General features: G+C 50.1%; 1 protein-coding gene across 1 annotated transcript in view; it reads right to left on the reverse strand.

Annotated features, from left to right (window-relative positions):
* Nucleotides 1-14,085, reverse strand: part of FLNB (filamin B) — a 139,144-nt gene extending 125,059 nt beyond the window's left edge. The window contains 1 exon segment of the mRNA XM_032647686.1: nt 13,627-14,085. Coding sequence (XP_032503577.1) covers nt 13,627-13,918 — 292 coding nt within the window. The 5' untranslated portion in view covers nt 13,919-14,085.
* Between the last annotated feature and the right edge of the window lie 1,954 nt (nt 14,086-16,039).

A 16,039-nucleotide genomic window follows, 5' to 3' on the forward strand; every position in this document is an offset into this window, starting at 1 on the left:
TAGAATCATTCTGGACTGAAATAGGTTTACTGCTCATTCAAAAAACTCAAATTATAAAAAAATCATTTTCTAAACAACTCTTCCAAGTCCCAATTCCCTCTATGCTCCTAGCCTGCAGCACAGCTCCTGGTGTACGGTAAAGGCTCCACAAGTATTTGTTGAACAAAGCATCTATACATTACTACTCTGAGCTCCCGGTGATGCTCTGTCAGAGTGCCTTTGCATCACAGAGAAAACTTTATTCCCCTTCCAATTCTCTCTCAACCCTTCAGAGTATGTCAAGGACAAAGGCTCAGTGTGCGGGTAGGTTACTCTGAACGCCTCTCCATCTTTGGCTAATTTTCCTTTTAACCGAAAGAGTAGGCCTCCCACTGAGAACAGGCAACATCACCAGCTGCGATGTAATAACACTGTTTTGGATTTATTTATGGTTACCTTCGATTTACCTAGTGACACTGCTTTTCCATTATGATAGTGACACCAAGTCTCCTTTTCAAATACATTTGTTTTAAAAATGAGTCAACCGCAGGGTTGGGGAGGCGGGTGGTGATGAGTGAAAATGAAATAGAGATACGGGACATGGCAAAAATAATAAAGGTGGTTCCTCTACAAATGACTGAATTTGGGGGAACACTGAAACGGGACAGATCTCCCATTTTACAGATGGGGAAACACGCTGAGAGGTAGAGCCTCTCCAAGGCCCCAGTGATGACAGAAGCAGGCCTGGGACTAGGATCCAGTGTCTAGGTCCTGCCATCTGCCTAGGACCCGAAATCCTGCCAAATCCAACTTGCTCTGGGCCGTTTCCAAGACCAGAAACTGGTCTCCAGAAGCACAGTGGGTTAACTAACACTTGCTGATCTTATTGATAACGCCTGATGGTCAACTTTAATAGCTGGCGAAACAAAAGCCCTTGCGAAATGGTTTAAATTTTTGCTCTGTCATGTGGAAACAGTACCCAGGCTGACTAATATCTTCCCAGTATTAAAACATGAAAATCTGCATTCGTCACTCACTCAGGTAAAACCCCCGCAAACTCTACCTTTGGGGAAGGTGTTGGGTGCTCCCTTTGCCCCCACGAAAGATGACCTAAAAATGACACTCCCCTAAAAGGCCGCAGTATTAGAAATATCGCCCAGCCAACGACAGAGCAGGCAGCCTGTACTCAAGGGGCAACTGGGGAAAGCACGCGGTTACACAAGACACAGATCCCTTCGGCCTGTCTGGGCAAAGACCAGCGTATCCCTGACAAGAACAGAGAATGATGCCCGTCCCCCAACCTCCCACATCCTCTGGTCTCAGGAGCCACAGAATTTGCTGTTGCCAGCCACCTTCGCTCACCCCAAGCCAGCAACCTTGATACAGGCTGTGGTGTGGCCCCAGCAGTACAGTTTCCAAGCACTACTGTAAAATTATTGTCGCCAGCTCCATGACAAGAGGTTAGACAGTGCTAGGTTTAAGACCACACCCAGGGCAGCACAAATCCTGGCAGGCGGTGCAGGCAGCCCCACCATGGTCCCAGATGTCAAAGGGCCAAGACCAGAAGAAAGGGAAGGCGGTGCCCAGGGCCAGGGCAGGAGGCTGGAGGAGTGGGATCGGGGGTGGACGAGCAGCTGGGTTAACCTGCTTGGTTTCAGGTTGAAAGTGCCCAAGGCAGTCAGCACAGCCTCCTCTCCAGCATGGCTGCCCCCTCTTCATCCTCCTCCACTAAGGCCTGAAAAGGGTAAGTGGGAGGGGGTAGGGCTACACAGTAATAATGCAATGCTAACACCATCACAGCAGCAGCTGTCATTAACTAAGGGCTAGAGATGCACATTGTCTTTATACCCGAGAACTCAGTAAAGCAGGGCACTCTATTATCACAGTTTGCACACAAAAGACGGGCTCCTAGAGACAGAACAGGAAGCTGGGGTCAGACGGCTCTCAAGGGGCAGAGCCAAGACTCAGACGCATGAGCAAACACATCCCCTGGACTCTGGACGGCGTTACAGCCACTTCCACGAGAGCAGCACCAGGAAAGAAAAAAATGGGAGCAAACGACACGCTAAGAGACAAAAAGGAAGGATTAAAGAAAGAAAGGAGGGCAAATGAGCTAGCTAAAAAACAGCTCCATTAGCAAACGACACGCTAAGAGACAAAAAGGAAGGATTGAAGAAAGAAAGGAGGGCAAATGAGCTAGCCAAAAAACAGCTCCATTAGCCAAGTAGGAAGAAAGGGAAAGTGGAGGAAGATGTCAAGAAGAGTTGGCACCTGTTTTCTATCCTTAAAGGAAGCTTGGCCGGAAGACCAGACAATGCCACTGGCCCATGGCTCCTGCCCTCAAAATCTGAGGCCGCCTCCTAAAAACAGCCTATTAGGTATGAGGTATATTTGACCAATGTATTGGTGTATTCCCACCCACCTACCCTTTACAAAACAGTTAGGCCATGCCTTCTTCCAGTCAGAAGGGGCCACCAGAGGCCCAGGAATTAGGAGGAGAGGGAGGGGGGAGGAAGGCAATGACCACCATTTATGGGGCCCTTACTGTCCGCCAAGGGCTGCATCAAATGCTTTACAGGGAACTTATCATTTATCTTCAATAATACCAAGAGTGGGGTACTAATATAGCTTGGGGCTTAGAACCTCAGAGAGGTCAAGCATCTTGCCCCAAGTCTCCCAGCAGGGTCTAATGGACCCATACTCTTAAGCACCCTCAGGAAATGGCTCAATCTGTACTAAAAGTGGTTTACATTCTATCTCCTTTGCCTCAAAGGAGACCAAGACAGGATGATTCCCTGGGCCTGGTGTTCTGAGAGCTGTTGAAAAAATGATGTCTCCAAAAACCCAATGAAGACCTCAGGGCTGCAGATAATCTTCAGACATCTAAAAGTTCCCAGGCAGACAAGGGTGAACCAAGTTGCCCGACTGCATTGTTATGGTGCATAATTGAGACATATTTGAACAGCTAATGGAGCCTAGCAACTAAAAGGTAAAAGAATTTCTGTGCTGGGCTAATCATGAGAGACGGTCACAATGTATCCAAAGATAATAACTATTATTAAGAGACCCTGGCAGTCCCACTAAAAGTTGGTCCTAAAAGCTTTTAAGAGACAGAAGTGGCTGGCACAGCCCCACTCCGTGGTTGACCAAAACATATTTCTAGAAGAAGGGAGACTTGCAAACCATGATGAACCTCAACCAAGACCTTCAATTTTAATGCTGGCCACAGCTCAGCAATAACTCAAGGATGAATCTTATTACAACCATCCGTGTGACCAAAATGATTTCACAGAACGTTTCCAGTCCACAGCCTCTTTTTTCCTGAGAAAATGCATCTCCCTCTTCCCCATTCTGACCAAAAGGCCACTGAAAGCAAAACTCCCTAAAAACAGCAAAAGATTGGTTAAGATTTTTCACAAATGATGTTTTTTCTTTATATTTCTCTATGTTCTTGCAATTTTTTTTTTTTATACAAAGAACTACAAATGGAACTGTTCAATATTAAATAACTTGTTAGAAGTTAATTTCGAAGACATGCTGAGCTGATGGCTTTCCTTTGGGGACTGAAATCTCAGGTGAGGGTTTGAGTCATAGTCTGCCACATACTCACTAGCTGATCTGGGCGTGCCTCAGTTTCCTTGTCTGTATAGTGGGGGTTACCACAATAACTACCGCTCCAGGTTGCGATGAGGTTTCATTTAGCTATTACTGAGAAACATTTATCCCAATGCCTGGTACTATAGGTGCTTGATATATATTCACTTTTTTTTTTTTTTTTTTTGCAGTACGCGGGCCTCTCACTATTGTGGCCTCTCCCGTTGCGGAGCAGAGGCTCCGGATGCGCAGGCTCAGTGGCCATGGCTCACGGGCCCAGCCGCTCCATGGCATGTGGGATCTTCCCGGACCAGGGCACGAACCCGTGTCCCCTGCATCGGCAGGCAGGCTCTCAACCACTGCGCCACCAGGGAAGCCCTACATTCACTATTATTTTTTTTTTTTTTTTACATTCACTATTATTAACAAAACTATTACTATGATCATAGTGACTCTCAGTGGCTTCCTTTTATAAATTCATATTTCTGAGCCTCACGTCAACCCGGAAAAGGCCTTGTTCTCTATCAGCTGACATAAATCATAGATGTTCTAAGTCAAGAATGACTATGAAGTGCTGAGTTCTTTAAATTCAGCATCACTGTCCCAAAAAACGAGGTGTTCTACTGGGACCCCAGACCCAGTTGTCCACTTCACATAATTCCCATTTCTTTATAAGCTGCAAAGGACTATGATTTTGCATTTTTTGAAAGCAAATATATTGCAAACAAGTCAAAGTACCAGCCTTATTCTTCAAACCATCTAGGCTAGAGACTGTTTATTTATTTGATAAATTTATTATATTCCTACTAAGAGCCAAGCTCAGAGCCCCAGAGGTAAACAAGAGATACCGCGCCTGCCCTTGGAGCAGTCGTGACCCAGTGGGAGAACAACACAGGCAAGTCAGGAGATCAATACAGTTTAGTAAGCCATGAAATGGAATGGCACTGGGGGAGGGGGGAGCTGTGGGTGTCCAGGAGAGGGTCTCACGCCCTCCAACCTCGGGTGTGACTCCCCATGCCTGTCTAACAAAAGTGCCAAGAAAAAGGGACAATTATGGTGAGAGATGCGTGCCCCACAGGAAGCGTAACGTGACACCTAGATCATTTCCTGTAAAGGACTCGCCAGCAGGAGAGGCATTCCCCAGGTGCCAGCTTGCCTCTTTTAGTGGAGATGAGGAATGTGACAAGCCATTGCCCAGGTGCTTGCAAGCCAGGATCCACCAAGGCTCCTTCTCCCAGAACACTTTCTGGGTTCTGCCCCCGGATGGCTTGAGCTGCACTGAGGGGCTCCCGGTCCCACAAGCAGCATACCCTCGCCTTCCAGCCTCTGCCTCTTCTGACAAGGAATCTTATAAACAGAACCCAGAACTCTGTTCAATTAACAGAACTGCCAAGTCACAAAGGCCTTGTAGGGTCTGAGCCCCAAGGCCTCAGCACCTGAGGTTCCCTAGGATGGCAGGGCCTGGTCCGCCACCTCTGGCCTGCTTTACCCCACCAAGGGAACAATAGCTTTGCTCTTGAGCAAGAAGCACCAGGCTGAGCCATGCTCCCAGCAGGCTGCAGAATGCCAAATAATTCTTGTTTCCCCGGAGTATCTGATAAACCACTTCAGGGAGGTGCACACAAGCAGTGCAGTACCAGCATGATAAGAACTTGATTATTTTCTTGGGGGTTGCAGGGGAGATTGGAGGAATCTGATGTTAGCCACTGAGAATCCTTTCATCCCCCAGGCTACGTGGGAGGCCTGCCGCTGCCTGGGTCACAAGCAGCACGAGGCAGAAAGCAACACCACTCCTGTTTGTCAGAGGAAAGCTGACTGCTGCCTGCCTCTTCTAATCTCAACATCTTAATTTATGGGACGCAGCGAATTTACACTGTCTCTGCCACAATCCCCACCCATTTCCCTGTAGCTCGAAAGCCAAAATTCCACAGTGTTCCAAATAATCCAACCTCTTTGGTTGCCTGTATATCTGAACGGAAATTCCAGAAAAGTTGTCTGGCATGGCAAAAGCTGACCAGCCTTATGAAAATACCCAGAAAGGTGACCCATTTAGTCAAAAGAGCTTTCAGATCTCCATGAGAAAAGGAATTCATGCCAGCATAAAGGGCCTTCAGAGAGGGAGAACAGGAGTGTTGTGTTAACGCCCAGACCTTTCAACAAGCCAGCCCTGCAATTTCTGGGGAGGCTGAGCACCGAGACGGCCGGCCAGACCAGCTTGCTCTCTCAGGAGCTGCGCTGCAGGAGAAGCCCTTGGGGATACAAGTGCAGCCCTGGAGCACACAGCTCGGTGCCGCGGTGCACAGCAACGGACCTGCCCACAAGTCTCCCTGAACGTGAGTGGGAGCCGCTGGCTTGGACTGGAAGCAGGCAGCCATTTGTAACAGGGCTGCCAGACTGATAAAGGTCGAGTGCCAGCCAGGAAAGAAAGCTTCTGCTCAGCGGCAAGCACACCCCAACACACCCTCCTGCCGGTTAATGTTTACAGGTAGCAGAAGGAAACGATGTGGGGTGGGGTCACTGCTGAAAGAGCACAGCTGTGCCAATGTCGACTGTCACCAAGGATCTCCCAGCATAGCTGGACCTCAACAAACTCCACCCATCCACACCCATAAGTGGTGGGCACTGCAAACCCCACAGGACTGCAGCCAGGAGGCACCTACTCACCTCTGCCTTTCAGGCCTCTCAAAGAAAGCCCTGCCTGGCTCCCCAAAGCAGACCTTCAGCTGGTCCCTGCTGTCCAGACCTGCAGTGAAATCACTGCCCCTGGAAACCAAACAAAGGCAGGGAAGGAACAAGAGAGCTGTCTCCAGAACTGGGAAGAAGACCCCCATTAAAGCTCTATGGTACCGGAAACAGTGAAGCAAATCGGCCCCCAAAAGTTTTGTTTTGTAGAAGGAAATTTCAATTTCACATTAATCAAGTTCAAATGATTAGTTTCAAGCAAAATAAAAACGAACAGGACTAAAGCAGTAGAAAATCTCTCACTACAATATATCTATTTTACTTTACAAGTGTGAAACCCAACTTTAACATTAAAAAAAAATTTTTTTAAAGGCACTGTACAGTTTAATGCAGGCAAGCATAATACCTGGCATGTGAAGTGAGGCATATTTGAGCCTCAGTTTTCTCACCTATAAAATGTTAATAGAGGGCTTCCCTGGTGGCACAGTGGTTGAGAGTCCGCCTGCCGATGCAGGGGACACGGGTTCGTGCCCCGGTCCGGGAAGATCCCACATGCCGCAGAGCGGCTGGGCCCGTGAGCCGTGGCCGCTGAGCCTGCGCGTCCGGAGCCTGTGCTCCGCAACGGGAGAGGCCACAACCGTGAGAGGCCCGCATACCGCAGAAAGAAAAACAAAAACAAAAACAATAAAATAGAAATAGATATAAAGCCACTCATTTTGCAGGGTTCATAATAAGGATTGGAAGTAATAAAGGTATGGCGCTCAGGACAATGCTTAGCGCACAGTAGGCATGGGGAAACGCTAGATACTACTGAATATGTTAGCGGATGCGTGTGCACACACTGCCATTTGGTACACAAATGGCATCATCGTGTGCATTCTCGGTACCAAGGATAGCCAAGGAATATGCAGAGGAGCACAGGTGTCCTCCTTGCCAAGCTGTCCACCTGTGCCAGGCTTTGATGATGGGGGAAAGGAGGAAGTCAACACCATCAAAATAAACTCGCTTCCTACAACATGGACTCAATTTCCCAAGAAAAGTAGCTAGGCACCTTATAAATTCCAGGCCACTTTTCAAGCCCAAAAAGAAGAAAGTACTGCTGTTTACCATCCAATAACCTGAGTCAATCTGATTATCGAACATGTTTAATGAAGAACTAGATTTACAACAGTAATGTAAAATGGCTTCTAGTAGAACACCATGAAAGGCAGTTTTAATCTTTTTTAAGAGCAGGAAATAGCATGCATTTAGATGGAAATGGCTCATTCCATTGGATTTATTCATTTGGTTCAACTTGTTGGGGGAAGGGGTTATAATTTTAGATCTACCTCTTTAACAGAGGACAATTAAAGATGAAACCTAAATGCAGAATAATAACAATGTGGAAAAAAAGAAAAAGAAAATGTAGACATGCAGGCCCTCATAGGGCCTCCAAATAGTGTATATGTACCCCAAGGGTGCACAAGATAATCCATCGGAGCACAGGAAAAACTTCTGTTTGGACTTGTTATCTAAAACGAAACTAAGCTCTACTGCAGTAACATTTAATATACAGACTGACGGGTGGCATATGTATACAGCTTATAAACGTACATATGTGAGGACAGGGCTCAATTTTTTTTCTTGGCAGGAATGACTTGAGCAACAGTGAAGAGATCCCCAGATTAGATGATCCATTTCAGCTGGGTTCACCTACCTTACCCCAAGCCCCCTCAAGGAAGATGCTTGATTGGCAGCCTCCAGCCTCAAAAGGCCCTTTGTGAGTCAGCCCCTGCCTACCTCTCCACCACCCCTCCAACCTCCACCTGACACACTCTTCTACTCCTGTGCTCGCATGACTAACTGTCTGCTCACCTGCCTTATTCTAGTAAAGCTTCAAGTCTCAGCTTAACAGCCCCTTCCTCCAGGAAGCCCTCCAGACAGCCCAGTTCAGCCTGAGGGAAGGTGCTCTTCCTCCCCAGAGGGCTTGTCATCTCAATCCTTGCTACTCACAGGGTGGTCCACAAACAGCAACTAGGAGCTCCCTGGAAGAGCAGAATCCAGGCTTCACCCCCCCTAATCTAGTGAATCAGACCGACATTTTTAACAGACCAACATTTTAAAGTTCCCAGATGATTCATGTGTGCCTGAAGGTTTGAGAAGGACACTCCCTGGTGACTTGTCTCTCCTCTGTGTTCAGCAGTGTGTAAGGCAAGCCGGGGACATGACTCGCATTATTCCTGTGGCCCTAGCACTGAGCCTGGCTCAGAGTTTATCTTTCATATTCTTGTTGAATGAGGAAAGAAAGAAAAAAAGGATCTTGGGGGGCACCTTCATTAGAGGTTCCAAGCTGGGGGAAGGGAATAGCTAACACACCATACGACAGTGGCAGGACTGGCCAGAGGATAGATGGAAGACAGAGTCCATTATACTAATAATGACAACACCAGCATTATGCTGTAACTTAAGCAAATCAAATATAATGCTCTCAGCAATGCTAAGATAGGAACTATTATTCTCCTCCATTTTACAGATGGGGAAACTGAGGGTCAGAAAGGTTAATGCACTGGATCAGAGTTGCACAGCTGTTAGGGGGCAGAGTGGGGATTAGAATCCTGGCAGTCTAGCTTCAGACTATACTAGCTTCGGGTACGTGCTGACCCGAAGGCTGCTTATAGAGAAAGCAGGATGACGAGGTACCCTGGCCACGCAGCCACTAAAAGCAGGGCCCAAAGGTTCCGAACCTGAGCATCCGCTGCCCAAGGAGCAAGGCAGCCATCCTTAACCAACCCATGACACGGCCTCACAGCACAGAACGAGGACCCTCCTCCCCGGGTGGAGGGTGAAGGGGGAGTGCCCAGGAGATGTAATTTGGCTCCAAATCAAAGCTCTCCTTCAGCACAGACTCTCCAAGAATGAAGGCAGCTGATGACTGGCATGCTGGCCCCACCGGTGCTGGAGGAGCCTGCAGAGGCCCAACTGCCATCTGGAAATGATTTGGCCCAGAGATTCCTGAACGGGTGGGAGGCTGGAATGACCAGCCGCTCCGGAGCTCCCATCCACCTCTCAGAAACAAAGCTGGTGTGAATGGGCCCTGGAGGCAGCCACAACATAACCAGGGGTCACCCCCTTCCAAAGAGGGGACAGTCTCTGGGCAGTCCATAACCCTGTTACAGCGACAGGAATCAACATTAGCCAACCAAGCTGGTCTCCCCCGTGTGGTGCCGATTTTAAATGTCCTTTCAGCGTGCAAACCCTCCAGCGCGACTTTTGAGACTACTACTGGACAGCACCTTACTTATTTAACAAACACACAGCACCAGCTATGTGCCACGAACTGTTCAGAGCACTTTAAAAAATATTAGCTTGTTTAGTTTTTATAACAACTTTTAAAGGAGGTAGTTATTATCCCCATTTAAGTTATAAGGAGACCAGTGCACAGAAATTTCTTAATAGCTACTTCGAGGCAAGTAGGATTTGAACCAAGAATCAGAGCTCTTAATTAGCTCACACCAATGTGTTACTTTGTTCCAAGTGGCCCAGAACTTGTTAATTCTGACAAAGCATGCTACTTTGCTACTTTTTAAGCATTCTCTGGATATGAACTACATTGCCTGAAAGACACACTGGCATTTGCTAAGTAGTTACAGGAAAGAGCAGAATTTAGGATTATTTGTGCATTATTTTGGTCGGGGTGGGACAAAAGGAAGGAAAACAGGGTGAGTGGTTGGGTGACCCACCACCCTGGAAACTCCACTCAGTGACCCGAGGTCTTGGGAACATTCACCCCGCCCGCTCTGCGGTACTGGCCTGGCACAGGTACCTTAAGCAAACATCAGGGTCGGACCACATCCTTTAAAAAGGAAAGAATTCCTTTTCGTAAAGGATCAAGCCAAAACACACCACCCAAACTTCTAGCCTGCCTTGATTGTCATTCTTGGGCTGGGAGACCCCTTCTTCTCCAAGTTGGCTGTGCTGCAGAAAGGCTTTTGGAAAAACAAGTAAATAAACCTGCCAGCTCCTGGCAGACAACTAGAATTAAAATATGCTGAGGCCTCACTATGAACTGCCCAGGATATAAGAAGGAACTTTAACTTGGGGATGGAGCCTAGGATGGGCCCACCTTACAAGGAATCACAAACGTGAACAGCCAGGGCTGTCTTTCGGGGAGTTGTAGGCAGAAAAGCCACAGTGCTCTGGCGACCTCTGACCACCTCATGTCACACAGCTGGTCCTATAACCCAACTCTAATGATTCCCACAATGAAATACTGTTGGGAGTTATCCAGAGTATACAAAACCCTGTATTAGTTCAAAGATATCTTCCCAGATTATGGAAGTGAAATGCTATCCTGTGAGTAGCAGGAAATCTCAGAAAAAACAGACCAAAAAAACCAGTGAAGACAAGGCGGCCATTCCCCCAGCAAATTCACCTCAACACAAGATGCAATATGCAACCTGAGTCTGCGCACCTCCCGACACGACACGCATCTCACGGGCCCTCATCACAGTTCAGAGGACCAACCTCATCCCTCACCTAAGGCCTTGCTTTGTTCGAGGCCAGACGCTCAACGGGTGGATGTCCAGCCACAACCCCAACACCCCAGACTTGCAAAACTTGGTGTTAACATGAGCTTTCTGAGGCGGGAAACTGGTTGTATTTTACTCATTTCTGACACTGAAAGGTAGGTCAGTTAAGGCTCAATTTCAACAACTCGGCAGACCTGGTTTACCAGCTGGGTGACCTCCACAAGTGACTTCCCTCCCGTTTCCCCAACTTTAAATGGACGTACTAACAGTAACAACCAGCACAGTAATAACAACAAACATTTTCTAAGCACTTGGCCAGGACTGGGGCAAGCCCTTGACCCTCCCAGGGACTTGCTAAAAGCAGATCATCATATAGACAAGGAAACCAGAACTCAAGGATTCAAGGTGGTGATCAATGGGGTGGGTGATGAACAGAACACGCTTAACACCGAGTGGGTGCCCCCAAATTGGAGCGCGTGTCACTGTCAGCACAATGTAACACAGCATAGGCAGTGAAAGCTTGAACTGGAGTCCACGCTGGATATGAATTTTTTCTGAAGGGACTTTACCCAGCATAGCCTCAGGAGCAGAGGGAAGAGGCCTCAGGCATTACCTGCTCAGCAGTCCTGGCACTTGGCAAGTTTCCCTCCAGCCTCCAGAGGCTGGAAAACCTGTTTGTTGTAAGGTCCTTCTGGAGAACACTTAGGCAGCCAATGACGGGAGTCATAAATGTAGTCACAACCTTTGACCCATGAATGCCACCCTGGAGAATATGATCCAAGAAATTATTTCAAAGGAAAAAATGAAACAAAATGATGTAAATTATGGTGGGAAGAGGTCCATAGCAAGAAGCTGCCAAAAGTCCACAGGCCACAACCAGGGAAGGGGAGGCTAACCCTGGCTTGTCAGGACGATGGAAGACGCTAGGGCCTGGTTGGGTTCAGGAATGAAAATCATGAGGATCAAGGAGGAAAAGTAAGGGACCAGAAAAAGTCTAGAATGAGACCCCCAATTTCGGGGCACTGATGGGAAGCCATGCTGGAGGCAGCTGTAGCCTCCATAAACAGTTGCCAAGTTAGGCAGTCCAGGGTTTTCTGGTGCTGTGGTTTGGGTTTTGTTTGTTTTGTTTTGCTTTTTAAAGAGATTTCATGTCATGTTTGGATACTCCTGCTTTACTTTAAGTTTCTTTGTTCAGTTAATTAAATAAATATACAGTTTTAAAGCAAAGAAGAGATCCGAGTTGAGCCCAGCCAGCCCTTGAGATTCCTCCGAGGGAAAGCTGGTTTCTGCAAAGGAAAAGAATTCCAACAGAAATCTGAGGTTCTCCTTCCCTCGTTACACGAGATGGGCCCACAAAATAAGACAGCGTGCCACCCGGCTTCCTTCTGCAGAGAAGCTGCCCTCAATGGGGAGGCTGACTGGGCCGTGGCAGCTGCCTGGACCCAGGAAGCAGCCCTACCTGCCAGGACAGGTGTGGGGGAGGACGGGAGGAGAGGACAGAGGAGGCTCAGCCTAAAGGGAACCCGTCCTAGGCAGGAGAAAGTCCCAGCAGCCACACCCATGGCCCTTTCTTCCTGTCAGGGAGTCACTCTAAGGCCTGGTTTCCTCAGGAACAGACCTGAGACCCAGCCCTTGCTCCTCCCTGGCAAGAGGCTCACCTAGCAGAACACACACACACAACATAGGTGCACACACATTCTCTGCACACTTACATGCTCTGCACACACACTCTACACACTCGCACACTACACACCCCCTGCTCCTCCCATCACGGCCTCCACCCTCAGCAGCCTTGTGACCTTTCCCGAAGCCCTCAACCAGCCCAGGTCATAGTAGGACCTCACTCTCATTCTTCCTCCCCAGTTCCAGGGGGAGAGGAACCCGACACCAACTCCCTCCCTCCTCTCAGGAAGATCTTGGTGTGGGGAGGGCAGGGAGAGGAAGGCAAAGTCTCCTTTAATTGTCACCCACTTCCTTCAATTCTCCGCTAGACCCTCACTAGCTTGGGCAAGCCCATTAACCCTCTGGACCTCCTTGTCTGTAAAATGGGTCTAATGACGCCCCAGCTCGCAGCATGTGTAAGGACCGAAATAAGGCTGTTGGAAGCCTGTTAGAAGGCTGCGCACTAGCTGGGACTCCCTACAAGGCGGCAGTTACTGTGACCACCACCATCTCTAAATTATACCTTCAGCGGCTGAGCAGCCGCGGCGCAGAGCCAGAGTTGAGCTGGGAGCAGAGGGAGCGAGGAAGACACACCCCCCCGAGGCTCCCCTTCCCACCTCGGGGCCCCCACCCCTTTCGGCGACGGCGAGGTCCCCATCTCCACCTGGCGGGAGGGCCCCAAGTTCAGAGAACAGTCCCTCCCCAGGCCTCCCTACCTGGCCTCCGAGCCAACGCCCATTCCGCGGCCGCCGAGCGCAGCGGCCTGGGTGCGGCTGGGCGAGCACTCCGGGGAGCGTCTGACTAGGGCCCCAGCCCCAGGGACGGCGGACCAGAGGTCTCCAGTCCCCCAGCTCCCGCAGAGGCACCCCAGGTGCAGAGAAGTGCCACAGCCCCACCTCTCCCCGTGCGGCCCCAGCCCGAACCTTCAACCCACCGCCCCACAGAGACGCACTGACGGGGCGCACGGCGCGGAACTCTCACACGACAGCAGCACCCCAGGGGATGGCTCCCAGGAGGGGGCCTAGGGTCCCTTTGTCCTCATCCCTCGGGGACGACGTCCCCTGGCCTCGGAGCCCACACTCAGCCCGCGGCTGCTGGGCGCCGTGGGGTCGCGCGACAGGGAGCTTCAGCCCCCGCGGGGTCGCACGCGCGGGGGCGCGAGATGTAAATCGCCGGCGCCTGGCCCAGCCAGGGCACTCACCGATGGACACGAGCTTGATGTTCTCACGGTCCAGGAACTCGAGCGCCACGGACACATTCTCGAGCTGCATCTGGCGGAAGGTGGGCCGCTGGTGGTACTTGCGGTACATGTGCTTTTGGCTGAGCACCTCCAGAAGCGCGATGAGCCGCAGCCCGTCGCTCAAGTCGGTCTGCAGGTTCCCTATGCGTTTGTTCACGCACTTGAGGTGCTCGTTGCACCAACGCGTGAACGTGTTCTGCTGGATCTTCTTCCACGGCGCGTCCTCCGCCAGGTCCTTCTCAGTCACCGGCATCCTGGCGGCGGAGAGAGCAATATGCACAGCGAGCTGCCGGGGACGGGCGTAGGGAGGCCCAAGGGCCAGGAAAGCGAAAAACCGAAGCGGAGCGGGAGCGGGAGCGGGGCTCGAACTCACTGCTTCCGAAGCCGCGGCCGGGGCTGCTCTGCGCTCGCCTGCCCGTGGCCGCGCGAGGCGTCTGGCCCCGCGCCTGCGCATTAAGCCGACCCGCCCCTGAAGCCCCGCCCCGTCCCAACCCTCTGGCGGGAGTTCCCGGGCCACGCTCTCCCCCTGCCGCTCAAAGAGGGCACTGCGTCCCGCGCACTGCAAGGCGTCCCGGGACGCCGCGCTCTGTGCTCACAGCCCCCGCTAAAGGAAGCTAGGCGGGAGACCCGCCAGGAGAGGGTCACCCGGTCCCAGAGTGAGGGGACGTGCAGAGGTAGGAACCTGGACAGAATGGGCAGGGACGGCCGTCTGGCTCACGGGGGAGGGGTTGGCGGGGAGGGGTATTTCATCCACCTACAGGTTCAGTAAGGTTCAATAAGCGCTTTATTGAGCTCCTGCTGTGTGCCAGCCTCTGTGTTAGGCGCTGGGGACACCGTGAAGGAAATGGACAACTTAAATTTCATCTTAACTAAACTCATATGAATTATAGTATCATTCATAGCATTTATTGAGTGCCTACTGTGTGCCAGCCTTCTTAGCGCCTGCCAACCAATGGTAAATAAGAAAAATTTATAACTTAACCTTGAGGAGCTCATAGACTAATAGGAGAGAAAAGTATAAATCAACTATCACAGACAGCTTAATGGTACTGATAGAAATGAACAACAATTTGCTGTGTATATTAGTTTCCTAATGCTGCTGTAACAAATTACCAAAACTTTGTCTTTGAAAAAACCACACATTGTTGGCACTTCCCTGGTGTCACAGTGGTTAAGAATCTGCCTGCCAATGTAGGGGACACGGGTTTGAGTCCTGGTCGGGAAGGATCCCACAGGCTGCAGAACAACTAAGCCCGTGTGCCACACCTATTGAATCCCTTGCACCTAGAGCCCATGCTCTGCAACGGGAGAGGCCCGCAGAGAAAGCCTGTGCGCAGCAACGAAGACCCAACACAGCCAAAAATAAATAAACAAACTTCAAAAAAAAACATATATTATTATCTGTAGTTTAGAGTCCCTCACAGGTCTCACTGAGCTAAAATCAAAGCATTGGCAGGATGCATTCCTTTCTGGAGGCTCTAGGGAATAACCCATTTCTTTGCCTTTTCCAACTTCTAGAAGCTTCCCAAATTCCTTGTCTGAGGCCTATTCCTCCAACTCCAAAACCAGCAACATCAGGCAGAGTCTTTCTCATGCTGTCATCTCAGGTTATCCACAGTCACATCTTCCTCTAATTCTTTTTTTTTTTTCTTGCAGTACGCGGGCCTCTCACTGCTGTGGCCTCCCCGCTGCAGATCACAGGCTCCAGACGCGCAGGCCCAGCGGCCATGGCTCACAGGCCCAGCCGCTCCGCGGCATGTGGGATCCTCCCGGACCGGGGCACGAACCCACGTCCCTTGCATCAGCAGGTGGACCCCCAACCACCGTGCCACCAGGGAAGCCCCCTCTAATTCTTTTAAGGACCCAGCTGGGAAGAGGGGTTGGGCAGGATGAATACATATCAAGGGCTTCCAGCCCTAGGAGAAGTCAGCAGATTTGTGGTGACATTCTGTAACAGGTCATTTGCATACAAGGTGAAGTGCTTTCTTCAGACAGATTGCCGCACTGGAAATGCTCAAAACCACCTTGGGGGAAAGACAGTATTGCCTGGCCCTGGCCCATGGTTGGGATCAGTAACTATCTGAAGTCTCATTCCCCTCCTTAGTGGTTAAGTGAAGACATGTGCTGGAGGTCAGCTGATAAGCACTAGACAAAGCTGGACTTGTACCTGGGTTTAACGCCAAAGTCTGTACTATGCCTCAAAGACCCCATGCTGTTCCCAGCCTGGGCCTTGCCTTTGCCCACACAATCTGAGCAACAGATTCACTAGAGGCAGTTTAGGTAATCTTACTTACCACATGCCCAAGGCTTCTGGTTCCTCATGCTTTCCTCCATCCAAAGGCATCCATCAAAACTTATCAGCCAGTGTCTCACT

The sequence above is a fragment of the Phocoena sinus genome, chromosome 11, assembly GCF_008692025.1.
Source record: "Phocoena sinus isolate mPhoSin1 chromosome 11, mPhoSin1.pri, whole genome shotgun sequence".
Lineage (NCBI taxonomy): Eukaryota > Metazoa > Chordata > Mammalia > Artiodactyla > Phocoenidae > Phocoena > Phocoena sinus.